General features: G+C 37.9%; 1 protein-coding gene across 2 annotated transcripts in view; it reads left to right on the top strand.

The window, feature by feature from the left end:
• LOC150088812 (3'-5' RNA helicase YTHDC2-like) overlaps positions 1 to 16078 on the top strand; it is a 281725-nt gene that overhangs the window by 119398 nt on the left and 146249 nt on the right. For both annotated transcript variants that reach the window (XM_090369668.1, XM_090369667.1), the window contains exons 11-12: positions 1149 to 1284; positions 6326 to 6518. In XM_090369668.1, coding sequence (XP_090225794.1) covers positions 1149 to 1284; positions 6326 to 6518 — 329 coding nt within the window. The remainder of the gene's footprint in view (positions 1 to 1148; positions 1285 to 6325; positions 6519 to 16078) is intronic.

The raw sequence follows: 16078 nt of genomic DNA, 5'->3' as shown, positions 1-16078 counted from the left end.
GTTCATAGTACTACCTTCAGCCCAGCTCTTATTCTTGACAAGGAAATCTGGTTCAGCCCACAAAAAAAAAAAAAAAAAAAGTTTTGAAAATTATCTTTAATCAAATTAGACATCCTTACCAAAATATGGAACTATAGCTTTTCAAGGCTGTTCAGATAACTATGCACCCCAATATTTTGATACACATATGTGACACAATTGCAAGTGCTTTGAAATAATTTCTTGACGTTTAAATATTAAAAGTTTATTTTTCTTTTATTGATATTCATAATTAAATATAAATTTTAAAAAATATATATTTTCTTATTAAGCTTATTAAATGCTGCAGTTTATTTTTCAAGGAAGACAGCATGCATCTTCATTGGCTCTTATGATGCTAAAACAGTATGGCATTAAACAAACCTTTTCCTTAGCCTGCCTGCAGGATTCTCAGAAAACCCCAAATGCAACCCTTCAGTACTAAAGGTTGAACACTGCTGGTCTAGATCATCCCATTTAGCATTGTATGAAAGAACAACATTGACAAGAATATTGATAAGAAAGTGGTTCCAAAAAAGAAGGGATCAGCTTGTGATCTAACATAATTAGAAACTTCCTTGATCTAATATACTTAGAACACTTAACATTTGTTATGTTTGAAAAGTTATTGATGTGAAAAAATCCGAAATATGAGATGAATCGTTATGGTTATGATTTTCTAATAAATAAATGAGCAATTTCTGTTAGCTTATTAATGATAATGAGTTTCTCAGTATCCTTATCAGCTGGATCAGTACATTTGGAAAAAGGAAGCCAATTGAAATTAGTAATATTATAGTTATCAAGGAAAATGATTTAACAATTAGGGATATTAGAATGAAGAGAAAATCAAGATTCAAAGAAACTCAAGAAATTAATTATGTTTAAAAATTTTTACATCGTGTAAACATTATTAGTATTTATATATTACTTTTTTTTTTTTTTTTTTTTTGTGCTTTAGATTTGTTTGTTAATCATATCTGTAATGATACTGTTTTTTTTTTTTTTTTTTTTTTTATTCTGACACATTTGAGAATTCCTATTTATTCATTAAAGGATGGTTACAATGGATATTTGATAGTTAATATGTAGTTTAAGTGTTTTATTATTTTTTCCCTCTCCCCTTTTAGATGACTACTGAAAAAACTGAATTAGAACCATATCTTGCTCACCAGATGGATTGTTCTCTTCAAGAAGCATGGCTAACAGGCACAGATGAATCATTTGCTTCACTCATGCAGCTGATTTTATCAGAAAATGTATCAGGTCTGTAATTTTTTTTTACTTATATTGCACATTTTTACAATATATAGCCAATTATATATAATAACATGAAAAAATACGGAGCACCCAGTTTCTTTCAGCTTTATGTACTGTAGAAAAATATTTTAAATACTCATTTGTTTGTAGTTTATTTATGTGTTATTACCTAACTAGTTAAAGAAAAAATTCTGAAAAATTCTTAGCATTTTGTTTCAAGCATAAATACATTAATGCTGACTGCGAAACCTTCACATTTAACACTGATAACTTTGGCAAAGAATTAACTAATTTTTAAAGGAAGATTTATCTAGGTTTTCCCAGAAAAATTTATTCCTTCCTTGTCATTCACAAACTGAATGCACTGGTCATTTCTAGAGTTCAAGTTGATCGTTCAGATATTTGCTATTGAGTTGATCGGGGCAGATTTCCCATTAGGCACCTTAGGCACAGTGCCTAGGGCCTATGAAGGAAGGCAAAAATTTAAAAAAAAAAACAACAGCTCACTCTTTTTGCTGTGACTAATGAAAAACGAGCTGAGAAAATGTGTGCGCAATCGACTCTAGGAGCTTCAATGCAATACGCATACGCTATCTAGTGACTGTTATCAAAACGAGAAGAATTGAAGTGATGGTCGATCCGTCAATTGAGGTGGTTTATCGTTTATTATAGTTGGAACTTAATTGACATGATTCACAGTCAAAGTGTTAAAATTTTACCCCTTTTTTTAGCGCATTTCAGAATAAAAGTACCTAGGGCCTACAAACACCAAAATCCAGCCCTGGGATTGATGTGTGATGATGTAGCCAGCCACTCCAGACCTTTATACTTACTTACTTGCAGATGACATTTCTGAACTCACTTTGAATTATGTTTTCAGTCAATTCAAAACTAAACAAGACTGCCTTTAGACAGAGACAAAAGAAAACTTTCTCTGTCTGAAGGCAATCATATTTAGTGTTTTTAATATTTTTCTCTTTCTGCATTCATATTTTGTGTTTTACTAATGCTAATCTTCAATTCATGCTAGTGCAGCAAGGTGAAATGCTATTGCTAACATAGAGGTTTTTATTATGTGAATTAATATACTACTAATTGATAAGCTTCAATTATCATGAGACGTGCAGCTAAACTTTATTAAAACATGGACATAAATTACATTTGGTTTGTTGCATTAATCAGAGTTCTACTTGTAATGAACCTGACATAATTTTTAGTTATAACTATCATAACTTGAACCAAGGAAAATAAAAAAGTATGAATTAAAATCAAAGCCTATTATAAAACTATGTACCTTTAAAAGAACATACCCACAGATGGAACCTTTCTTATTACAAAAGCAAAAATAGAAAAAATTCAAATGTGAATTGCATTAAACTAATCTTAGAATGAAGTGATGATCTTAGCCTAAATAAATAGACATAGCCAAGGTTCTGGAGCTTGAATCAGCTTTGCTGATATATGCCTTCACCTGAGAAGTGATACTAAGAAACATAACATTATATATGTTTTGATTCAACCGTTATAACATGATTTGATTTACATCTCAATGTCATAATGGAACCATGGCAGTTTTACTACACACTAACATTGTATGTAGTGAAACTGCCATGGTTCATGATACATTCAATGACACATCTTGGTATAAAGATTCCTGTTATTATATGAAGGATGGCCCACCTTGCCTTGTGCACTTGACCCCATAGTGCAACTGTATTTTGGGCCAATTGAGGATGAGCCTGCAGGCAACATCCAGTCATTGCCCAAACATTCTTAAACCGTGGCAAGTTGGGAGATAGGACCAGCCACAGAATAGGCTGAGTGCCTTGTTATTGTTTGTTATTTGGTTTTAAGGAGCATTAACAACTAAGGCCATATTGCTCCGGGATATGCGATGGTCATTCCCTGACCTTTCCGCATCCTCCGTATTTGGTGGTGACGGGCTCGAACCCCGGTCTAATCAAGAAGCGTGTGCTACGCACTACTGCTCCTTCCCACCTGGCTACAGAGGAGCCCGAGTGCCTTGTAGATATCTCCCCAAGATGATAACAGTATATGGGAGTGTAATATCTTTCTGGAAGATGGCATTAGGGATTTCATCCAGAAGTGGAAATATAGTGCAGTGGGGATGTAGAATGTCCAGTGTATCACCTGATTTAAACTACTTGTTATGCATACTAGAAGTGACTTTCTACCAAAAATAATGCCTCCCCAAACAAGGTCACCCTGTGGGCCAGTGTGTGGTGTTTATAGACAGCAGCTGAATCTGTCTCCAACTATACCATCTACAGATGTGGATACTAAGAAACATAACATTATATATGTTTTGATTCAACCATTATAACATGATTTAATTTACATCTCAACGTCATAATGGAACTATGAACCATGGCAGTTTTACTACACACTAACATTGTATGTCGGCGCCTCCGTAGCCAGGTGGGAAGGAGCAGCAGTGCGTAGCACACGCTTCTTGATTAGACCGGGGTTCGAGCCCGTCACTACCAAATACGGAGGATGCGGAAAGGTCAGGGAATGACCACCGCATATTCCCGGAGCAATATGGCCTTAGTTGCTAATGCTCCTAAAAACCAAATAACAAACAACAACAAACATTGTATGTAACACTGCCATGGTTTGTGATGCATTCAATGACACATCTTGGTATATAGATTCCTGTTATTATTCAAAGGATGGCCCACCTTGCCTTGTGCCCTTGACCCCATAGTGCAACTGTATTTTGGGCCAATTGAGGATGAGCCTGCAGACAACATCCAGTCATTGCCCAAACATTCTTAAATGGTGACAAGTTGGGAGATAGGACCAGCCACAGAATAGGCCGAGTGCCTTGTAGATATCTACCCAAGATGGTAACAGTATGTGGGAGTGTAATATCTTTCTGGAAGATGGCATTAGGGATTTCATACAGAAGTGGAAATATAGTGCAGTGGGGATGTAGAATGTCCAGTGTATCACCTGATTTAAACTACTTGTTATGCATACTAGAAGTGACTTTCTACCAAAAATAATGCCTCCCCAAACAAGGTCACCCTGTGGGCCAGTGTGTGGTGTTCATAGACGGCAGCTGAATCTGTCTCCAATTATACCATCTACAGAACCCCAGACTTGTTGGCGAAGAGAGCACCTTGTCATCCCAAGTAGCTGCAACGATACCATTTAAGCTGAGCTTGACAGTGTGTAGGGATCATGGGCAGTTGGTGCAATGAATGTTAGGACATATGTGATTACAGTTACAGTTTGTTTTTTGAGTAGTAGTTAAAGTTGCAATTCGGTATGCTGCTGCCTGCCAACAAATGCAGCAATCTGTCCTTATTTGTTTTGCTAACAGTGCCTGACTCATTGAGACCATTGGCTCCAGCAGAGTCTAATCCTAATATGTGGCACTGCTTTACACTGTTTTACTGAAGGGGTATGACCTGCAAAAGCTGAGTATGAAAAATTGCTGGAAAAGAGAGCTAGGGTGGGAATAAGGAGTTCTACTCATATATGAATAAAAAAAAAAAAAAAAAAAATCCGAGAGTAAATTCAATAGGCCCCTTACAGATCAAAGAGGTGGTATAATCAGCAAGCCAGCTGAAATGGCGACTGAATTGAACAAGCATTTTGCAACAATGTTTACTATTGAAACAGCATGGATACCATGAGGAAATAAGGAAGTGGAGTTGTACTGCTATAAAATAAATGGCATAATGATAGCAGGAAAGTTCTTATCTGATAAACTGAGAGAGCATAAAAACCCAAGGGGCAGATGATGTACATCATATATACAGAAAAAGGCAGTAAGTGAGCACGTCCAACCATTAGTAATGTTAATGAAATCATTAACTCATTATATTCAGGGAGTATTCTCTTGGACTGAAAAAGGGCCAACATCCCCCCAATCCATAAAGAAGGAGGTGCTAAGAAAGTTATAGTCAATTATAGACCAATGAGTTGATTTCTGTGGTTGGTAAGGTTATGGAGCCTGTGGTTTAATACAGGACCATCTTGACAAGATTGGCATCCTAAATAAATGAATCTCGGCATGGTTTCATGTAGGGGGTGAGCTTGCATGACAAAAGTGATCAATTACTATGACAAGGTTAGGTTAAAATAGCTAGATGTGAGAAACAACTTTAACATATATCTGGATTTTAGTAAGGCTTTTGATACGGTTTCTCATGAAAATTATTGTATAAATTAGAGCAGGTCAGAATAACAGGGAAGATCCATTGGTGGATCATGGGATTCTTTAGAGATCAGTGCTTGGGCCTCTCTTGTTTCATATCTTCCTAAATGATATTTATGAGGGAATACAGGGGAAGATGTCAAAGTTTGCTGATGACTTAAAGGTTGAAAGGATGGTTAACAATTGGAACCAGGCAGTGCTGCTTCAGAAGGATTTGTACCGATTGTAAGTAGGGTCTGATAAATAGCAGCTAAAGTTTAATGATATTAAAAGCAAGGTATTGCACTTGGATAACAAAAACTCAGGAGTAACTTCTAGATGGAAAGGAATTAATGGATGTTCAGGATGAAAAAGCATTAGGGATTACAATTCAGAAGGATGTAAAGTTCAACATGCAGTATAAATAGGCAACAAGAAGGGTACATACAACTCATTTTGTCTGAACTAATATCTGTTTTGGTCCTGTTGAGTTAAACTAGCTTTCTGATCTTCCTGTTTTACTTTTTTGTTATTTATTTCCATGTCTAATCTTCCATCTTTATTAGATTGTCATGGATACACAAAATTACCAATTTTTTTTGTTTATTTAGTCTATAATCAAAAATAATTTTAACTAATTTGCTTTAAATTTATCAAGAGAAGGGCGAAATTTGCAGGTTAGATTAAAAAAAAAACTCTCTAAAAGATTAGGAGCAAGATTTGCTTTTGTTTTTATTTTTAATTACATTTTTATAATGTTTCAAAGAAAGATAAATAATAATTCAGTTTTTTTTTTTGAAAACTGACTCTTTTAATCATCCAGTATTTTTTTTTATTATTATTTATTTGTTTTTTTTTTTTTTTTTTTTTATCAAACAGTGGATTATCAGCATAGCGAGACCAGTGCAACTGCTTTAATGGCTGCAGCAGCAAGGGGAAATATAAATGTTGCTGAACAGTTATTAGCTCTTGGAGCAAATGTCAGAGTTCTAGCCTCCAACGAACTTAGTGCACATGATTGGGCAAAACATTTTGGACATAAGGATATACAGGAACTCTTAGAAGCAAACTGGTAATAAAAAATAATCCTGGTGTTTATAGTTACTGATTATACGCCCCTTGCCAAAATATTAGAGAACACAGTTTATAGTGCATTGATCCTCCTTTGGCTGCAGTTGCATTAGCAATTCTCTTTGGCATTGTTCTACATTATGAACACAAATATCCCTATTTTGGTTTTCTCTATTCGTTAACACTCGTTGCCACTCTCTTCTTTATGCATCATCCCAAAAGATCTAAAAATTTCTCAATTGGATTGAAATCCAGGAACTTCTGGGTCAAAAGAAGATTCTGTATATATCTGAAGTCTTCTTCCAGCTGTTCTCACATTTCTTGCCTTGTACACAGTGGCATTATCCTAGATGCAATCAACCATTATATCCTGGAGTATTCCATTACTGTCATGGTGCAACATCAGTGCAAGAAGAATGGGTGGGCAAAACACAACTTCAGTATACCCAAGGTTGGCAGTTCTTGAGGATGTTGAGAGGACCAGAATCTCCATCAGAATCCTGGACAGGGGACAATGCATTCTGGAATCAGTGCCGTAATGAGGCTTCCTCCATGCCTCTATACATCTGCCAGTGGTATACAGTGTGAAATGGGATCCATTGGACAGCATTAAATGTTTTCACTGCTCCATGGTCATTGTTACCATTCACACCACTGAAAATGGTTATGTAATCTGCTCAGACACAAGAAGCTTACAGAGTGACCTTTGATTTTTGCTTACATCTCAGGGAAAGCAGTTATAGAGTAGCATCTTCAAGCTTGCTTTATGCCTCTTGCTCTAGATTTCTTCAGTTGATGGCTACTGTTTATAGACCTTTGACATTGTCTGCACTGATACATATGTGTCATCTTGTGACCCTTAAGGATTCTCCCATTGCACAGACACCAACAGTTGTGTCTCATGAATTGGCTAGTGTAGCATATATTTTTCCCTCACAGTAACCATCATTAATGACAACACACAGCTATGCAGCTTTACTTAGAGGTAAGTCCATTTTCATATACTACCAGATAATGGGCCCCCCATGTAGATTCCTTAAGAGGTACTGGCATATCAGGAGGTTCAGTTCTCTAATATTTTTGAAGGGCAGTGTATGTAAAATATTATATTAATTTTATTATTGTTACCCTTGCCATCAGAGGTATTAGAAAAAGTATGCATGATAGTACTATTAATAGCTTCATTTACTTCTTTCTAGTAAGTGAAGCTAATGGATTTCGTTGTGCTAATAATTGAACACACAGTGATACTCGTATACTCTCTCTCTCTCCCTCCTTCCCTCCCTCCCTCCCTCCCCCCTCCCCCCATACACTGCTTCTATAATCCATTCCAATGCAGTTTTACCTGGATGGAGGCATTCCTTTCAGGATGGAAGCTAATTCTGCATGATAGTATAGTGATTTCATCACTTATTTGAAGAGGCCTGATTTCAAGTCCTGTCATAGACTGAAGGAATTTCTAAAAGCCTCTTGAATCAAGGCTATAGTTAGCTGAACTCAGATGAAGGGAGTGGGGCTCCCTCCTGTGAGTTATTTGTGGGTTTTCGGCTGCACAACATATAGTCAGCCTGTGAACGTGCACATCTACAGACATATAATGCATAGTACTTCGTGAATAATACACCAAGACAAAAGGTAATGATGAAGTTTGTTAATAAAAGTATGGGCTATAATGAAAATTCCTCTTCTGTAACCAGCATTATTAATTTACTTCCAATTTAATAACATTAAATACAGGGAAATATGTGTAGACATGAAACTTTGGGCTAAAAGTTCTTTAAACTCCATTTCTGTCACACATCTCTTGTTTAATTTTAACCATTGTTGATGATACTTTATACTTTCTGTCATATTTCTTGTTCTTTCTAGTTGTATGCATATGTTAATATTAGAGTGGTCAGACGATATAAGGAAGTCAGACTTTTTCTGCATGTGCCAAAAATACTTTCCCAATGTGCTTATTGTCACATCATCAGTTGGCTTAGTGTCGAAGTTTGCAGATGATACAAAGATTGGCAGGGTTGTTAATGACAGTAATGGCAGTGTGTTACTGCAACAGGATCTAGATAATTTGAGCAGATGGGCTAAGAAGTGGCAACTGAAGTTTAACCTTGACAAATGCAAAGTACTGCATATGGGTAGAAGTAACCCCAGGGAAACGTACCAACTGTGTGGTACTACACTTAAGGTGGTAGAAAATGAAAAAGACCTGGGAGTAATTGTTGTTGTTGTTTGGTTTTTAGGAGCATTAGCAACTAAGGCCATATTGCTTCAGGATATGCGGTGGTCATTCCCTGACCTTTCCGCATCCTCCGTATTTGGTGGTGATGGGCTCGAACCCCGGTCTAATCAAGAAGCATGTGCTATGCACTGCTGCTCCTTCCCACCTGGCTACAGAGGCACCTGAGAGTAATTGTGCAGTCAGATATGAAGTTTTCTAAGCAGTGCAGACAGGCTGCCAGGGCAGGTCATGGGATTTTTTTCAATAATATATAGGAATTTTGCTAGCAGGGAAAAGGAGATGATTGTCCCTCTGTATAAGACAATGGTCAGGCCATGCCTTGAGTACTGCATACAGGTCTGGAGGCCTCATTTTAGGAAGGATGCAGATTTGCTTGAGCGTGTACAGAGAAGGGCAACAAGATTGGTGAGGGGAATGAAGGGATCCTCTTACCAAGAGAGGCTTAAGTTCTTCAAATTGCAGTGGCTGGAGACTAGGCACCTGCACAGTGATCTTATTGAGGTGTATAAAGCCTTGAATAGGTTGAGTATGCTGAATTCTGATGGGATCCTTCCACTTGTTCAGATTACGAACCTAAGGGGGCATAAATTCAAATTAAGAAAAGACAGATGTAGAATAGATGTGCGGAAATTTGCCTTTAGCCAGCGAGTGGTTAATTGCTGGAACAAACTTCCATCTGTCGTGGAAGTTGATAGGTTAAATAAATTTAAGGAGGAACTGGACAGGCATTTGGAAGGAATGGCGTGATTTTTTTTGGCTGATGCTGCATAAGCTCATACACTTGCTTTCTTGCATCACATGTCACTGCCACTGCTGCTACTGCTACTAAGAACCTGCCCAGTTCCTCCTTAAATTTTCCTAATCTTTCAACTTGAGCAATGTTGAGAGAGAATTTATTCCAGTGATCAGTTGTCCATTAGGCAAAGGCATACTTCCTGAGTTGGTTTATATTTATAATTTTTACAGTTTTTATATATCCATATCTTTCATTCCAGTGAGAATATACAATCACATTCCTTTTAGTCTCCCACTTTAAGGCTGGCGCCTCTGTAGCCAGGTGGGAAGGAGCAGCAGTGCGTAGCACACGCTTCTTGATTAGACCGGGGTTCGAGCCTGTCACCACCAAATACGGAGGATGCGGAAAGGTCAGGGAATGACCACCGCATATTCCCCGAGCAATATGACCTTAGTTGCTAATGCTCCTAAAAACCAAACAACAACAACATCCCACTTTAAAGTCTTATACACCTCAATTAGATCCCCCATTAAAATGCCCACACTTTTCAAAAATAACGTAAATTTCCAACAATCATCGGCGCTATACAGCCGATGCAGCTCCCACTGAAACAGTAGGTGTCAGCAATATATGTTCGACGCGGCACCTGAAAAACATAATGGTGTCGGACGTATACGGCCGATGTGGCAGTCAACGTGTTAACAACACAACCATTGGGAAACTATCACCATTCTTAGTTCAGAAGACTATAAAGTCCATGATTGGCTCACCAAAAATGATAAAATGACTACGATCAGATGATCTCTTAGTAGACACCTCAGAGTCATCAGTCTGAGAAATTGCTTAAAACAAAGACCTTTGCGGGGCTACCAGTTGAAATTACCCCACATAAACTCCCTGTTGCATGCCTATCAGAATGGGCAGCACTATGGCATTCTCAAACAAATAATAAACTCCTTCAGATTAAACAGGATCCGAAAATCTGGCACTCTAGTGTCGGTGCATCAAGACGAGAAGAAATAATCCTTTCAAGAGCAAGAATAGGTCATATTCACCTTCATTTACTCACAGAAGATGATCCACCACAGTGTCCTAATTGTTATATAAATATGACTGTTAAACACATTCTCCTTGACTGCTCCTATTATAAACAAGACAGAATTTCAACCCTGCAATTGCTGGTTAACATTCGTCAACCAATAATTCTAGAGAATTTGATTGGTAACAAAGCCAATATTTCTGAATTTTTCCGCTTTCTCAAGCAAACTGGAATTTTTAATCTTTTCTGATTAAGGACTTACTGACTGTACGAGACTTTCTGATTTCCTTTTTATAATAAACTAATAGGCACATTATAGCCAAGCAGCTTATGCACCATGAAATACCCACAACAACAACAACAACATAACTCCCTGAATACATCAAAGGGTGTTATTACAGAATGGGACCTTTCAATCAAAAGAACACGATCAAGGAAACTGCACCTCCACTTTACCACTCTGACCAAACTGTCACGAAAATCACACTGCTTTCTCAAAGACATGCAAAATGTGAATATTGGGAAAACAAATACAGAAGTAAAAGATAGAAAATAAAGTGTCTTATCCCAAAGCAAGAAAACAGATACTTGCTACCAAACCTTTATGCTCCTATGCTTCAGCAGTGAAATGACAGCAAACTATAACCACTCAAACAGAGGTGACAATACCTCCAAATCAAACTATAGACTGGAATAAAATACTGTTAATTACAAAAACAACTTCACATGAAACATCTGGTGCTATAAAGCAGGATATTTCTGTGCCTGAAAAGCAGAAATATGAATTGACATCTTCAAAAACAAAGCAGACACCAACTAGTAAACAGTGTAATCAGAAATATGCAAATGTAGATGAGACGGATACTGATGAACAGGCAGAGAATGTACCAGAACTTTATCCTGCAGAAGATATTGATGAACAGGATCTAGAAAAGTTGAGCAGATGGATTGAGAGGTGGCAAATGAAGTTTAACATTGACAAATGTAAAGTACTACATATGGGAAGCAGTAAACCCAGAGTAACGTATCAACTCTGTGGTACTACACTGACAGTGGTAGAGAATGAAAAGGACCTGGGAATAATTGTGCAGACAGATATGAAGTTTTCTGAGCAGTGCAGACAGTCTGCAAGAGTATCTCATGGTGTCTTATCAACAGTGGCGTAGGAACGCCTTGGCATTGGGCCAGGTGCCAAGGGCGTCGACAGGAGAAGGTGCCACTGACAGACTACATCAGTACAGTGTCAAGCTATTTTCACACCCGAGGCTAGCTGACGAAATGGCGCCCCTCGATGTCGAATCAAGATGACAGCACAAAAGTTATTGTTATTTATTTTTTTTTTTTTTGGTTTTTAGGAGCATTAGGCAACTAAGGCCATATTGCTCCAGGGATATGTGGTGGTCATTCCCTGACCTTTCCGCATCCCCATATTTGGTGGTCACGGGCTCGAACCCCGGTCTAATCAAGAAGTGTGTGCTACGCAAAGCTGCTCCTGCCCACCTGGCTATGGAGGCGCCGACAGCACAAGGAGGGTGAAAATTAATTTTCACACTGTGATTCAAGCCTGCATGCATCCTTACATGCTAATTTACAAAACTGGCTTACAATAAGCCACTCCAAACCTGCAAGTGACAAAGAAAACGAACATGATTCGAATGAAGATGAAACAAATGATGATGCCAATGAAATGGAAGTCCAAGAAAAAGCTCAAACAGTTGAAGTTATTTTTAAATAATTAGAAAGTGTGGACAATAACCAACAACAGTTGGCAGAAGAAAATGATGGCAGCAATAATATCAACATGGAACATGTAAGTCTGAATTTTAATGATCCGACCACATGGAACTTTAATACCCACAAAAACAGATCTCTTATGGTACAACACGGTCCCGAACATAGTCTTAAATACGTATCCTGTCACTAATGGCCAATGTTTCAATAATTCGTGGAAATACAAAAATGAAGGTATTGAAGAAAAAGAGAGAAAATGGTTATTTTATTGCAAAAAGAAAAATGCAATATATTGTTTTCTGTGCGTCTTATTTGTATCTGTCACAAATAATGTTCTGTATTGCAGCTCAGATGGATTTAAGGATTGGAAACATCTAAATCCAAACGTTCTTTTTCACGAGAATTCATTACAAGTACACATAAACAATTTCACAAATTGGAAATTATTAGAAAAGGGTCTTCAAAAAGGTGGACTAATTACATCTGCCCACCTTTTTGCAAAGTACTGCATATGAGTAGAAGTAACCCCAGAGAAACGTACCAACTGTGTGGTACTACACTTAAGGTGATAGAAAATGAAAAAGACCTGGGAGTAATTGTGCAGGCAGATATGAAGTTTTCTGAGCAATGCAGACAGGCTGCCAGGGCAGGTAATGAGGCATTGTCAATGATATATAAGAATTTTGCTAGCAGGGAAAAGGAGGTGATTATCCCTCTGTATAAGGCAATGGTCAGGCCACGCCTTGAGTACTGCGTACAGGTCTGGAGGCCTCATTTTAGGAAGGATGTAGATTTAGTTGAGCGTGTACAGAGAAGGGCAACAAGGTTAGTGAGGGGAATGAAGGGATCCTCTTATCAAGAGAGGCTTAAGGTCTGCAAATTGCAGTGAATGGAGACTAGGCACCTGCACGGTGATCTGATTGAGGTGTATGAGGCCTTGAATGAGTTCAGCACACTGAATTCTGATGGGATCCTTCCACTTGTTCAGATTACGAACCTAAGGGGGCATAAATTCAAATTAACAAAGGATAGATGTAGAATAGATGTGCAGAAATTTGCCTTTAGCCAGCGGGTGGTTAATTGCTGGAACAAACTTCCATCTGTCGTTGTGGAAGTTGATAGGTTGAATAAATTTAAGGAGGAACTGGAAAGGCATTTGGAGGGAGTGGTGTGGTTTTTTTTTTTTTTTTTTTTTTTTTTTGGCTGATGCTGCATAAGCTCATACATTTGCTTTCTTGCATCACATGCCACTACTACTACTACTACTAATAATTGACGAAGCCGCACAAGCAGCACTAAGAAGCAAAATTTCAAAATGGCGTCATATATTGAAAATAATATTGAAATGTATATTGTTCTGTGCTGAAAATAATTTGGCATTTCATGGACATGCTAGTAATATCAATACCGAAGAAAAAAAAAATTGTGGCGTATTTTTAAACTTGATAAAATTTGTCAGCAAATTTGACGTTGGTATGAAAAATGTTCTGGAATCGCATATGAAACACCACACTAATTATTTATCTCCAGAAATTCAGAATGAATTTATTAATTTGTTAGCAACAAAAGTACAAAGTGGATACACCATAGATAACTCTTAAGAAAAAACTACAGTAGTAGCTTGGGAGGCATCATTTCCTCTGTATCTCATATTGTGCTCGTCCTTCACAAAGAGTTTTTTTTTTTTTTTTTTTTATGTGAACCCCAAACACAAGAGGTATTAGAACCTATAGTACTTAGTACCGTGTTTCGGTTGGAGGTTGAGAAGACGAAAGAAGATATTTGTTGACATTGGACTTGAACTTCTGTAGTTTGTAATTTTCAGGAAATACGTATGAAGGAAAGTTGTTCCAGAAAACGGCAGTTGAATGAATAAACGAGGAAGATGAAAAGTTGGTTCTGTGGATTTGAAGTTGGACAGTAAGTGGATGTTGGCTGGTGGTGGCATGTGTTCGGACTGTTTTGAAAAAGAGAGCGGGAATTATAGAAGCCAATTCAGAAGAACAGTGCCTATGGAAGTATCTGTAGAAGAGGCATGCAGCAGAAACAGTACATCTATGAGAAAGCGAGTGGAGAGACTCTGTTAGAGATGAATCATTAATTAATCTAACTGCCCTCTTCTGAATGGAATCAAGAAGCCTGAGAGAGGTTTTGGGGGCACCACCCCAGATGTGGGAACAATATTCCATGACAGGGTGGATTTGCGATTTATACAGAGTGAGCAGCTGTTTGGAAGAAAAGTAACACCGAGAGCGAAAGAGTAAACCAAGTTTTTTAGATGCAGAGGAAGCAATATTTGTAATGTGCTTGTGCCAAGAGAGATAAGAAGTCAGGGTAATCCCCAAAAGAGATATATCATTTTGCCTAGAAATCGGAGTGTCACTAAAGATAAGCATAGGAGCAGAAGAATCCTTTTTGCGAGAGATAAGACAAGACTGAGTTTTAGAAGGGTTGAAATCAACTAAGTTGTCTTTGCCCCACTGGAGAATTACCTGAAGATCGGCATTTAAGGAATTGGTAGCAAATTTTCGAGAAGTTGAAGCTGATTGAGCAGGACAAGGTTTCTCAAAATGGAAAGTGGAATGCAATGTGCTATCATCGGCAAAACTATGGATAGGATTTCCAGTCAATGGAAGAAGGTCATTAATATACAAGAGGAAAAGAGTGGGGGAAAGAACTGAACCTTGTGAGACACTGGCATTAGTGAAGAAGTTAGAAGACAGAGAGCCATCTACTATCACCCTCAGTGAGTGATCAGAGAGAAAACTGGATAACCAATTACTAAAAACAGTTGGCAAACCATAAGATGAAAGCTTGTATAGAAGACCTTTATGCCAAACACGATCAAAAGCCTTTGAGATGTCAAGAGCAACTACTTGTGTTTCACCGAACCTTTCCATTGAATTAGTCCATAAGTGGGTAACATAAGCCAGAATATCACCAGTGGATCGACACTGACGGAATCCGTACTGGCGATCGTTGATCAGACGGAAGGTTTCTAGATAGTTTTAGAGTTGGCAGTTAATTAATTTCTCCATTACTTTAGAAAGAGTAGAAGTAATTGCAATGGGATGATAATTGGATAGGAGGGATTTGTCACCCTTTTTAGGAACTGGCTGTTTATGATCAAATTTCCAAGCAGAAGGAAAAACACCTTTGGAATAAGAAAGTGAAAAAAGGCAGCAAAGAATAGGAGTAAGTTCAGGAGCACAGGATTTGAGAACAAGTGGAGAAATACCATCAGGACCTGAAGCTTTCTTAGCATCGAGGTTCAACAAAATCCTTCTGATATCCTTTTGACGGAAGACCACAGGAGGCATTGAATGGAACGTGTTGGGAATGGTGGGAGGTGTTTTACCAAGATCAGAGTTGCCATGGTATTGCAGTATTTCGAATAAGTAACACTTCACTAATAGAGAAGACTGTTGTTACTTATTCTTGGTGGACACCATCACCCAGACGGCACCGTTTCAAAGCTTGTTTGTATGTGTGTGGGATAATAACTCTACTATCCACTTGTCCCTATTAGACTTATAAAAGCAAAAAGTATAGGGACAATTATAGTAGCAGTGGAAGAAGAAAAGAAACGGTGTAGAAGAATGAAAGGGATAGTAACTCCTACTCACACCACTCAAAAACTCCTCGAATAGGCTGTTATTTTATTATTTTGGTTTTTTTTTAGGAGCATTAGCAACTAAGGCCATATTGCTCCGAGGATATGCGGTGGTCCCTGACCTTTCCGCATCCTCCGTATTTGGTGGTCATGGGCTCGAACCCCAGTTTTATTCAAGAAGCGTGCTCTACGCACTGCTG

Source organism: Mastigoproctus giganteus, chromosome 3 (assembly GCF_048544385.1).
Source record: "Mastigoproctus giganteus isolate SK-2022 chromosome 3, ASM4854438v1, whole genome shotgun sequence".
NCBI lineage: Eukaryota > Metazoa > Arthropoda > Arachnida > Uropygi > Thelyphonidae > Mastigoproctus > Mastigoproctus giganteus.
The sequence above is the reverse complement of the archived record's forward strand: the minus strand, read 5'-3'. Positions and strand labels throughout refer to the sequence as shown.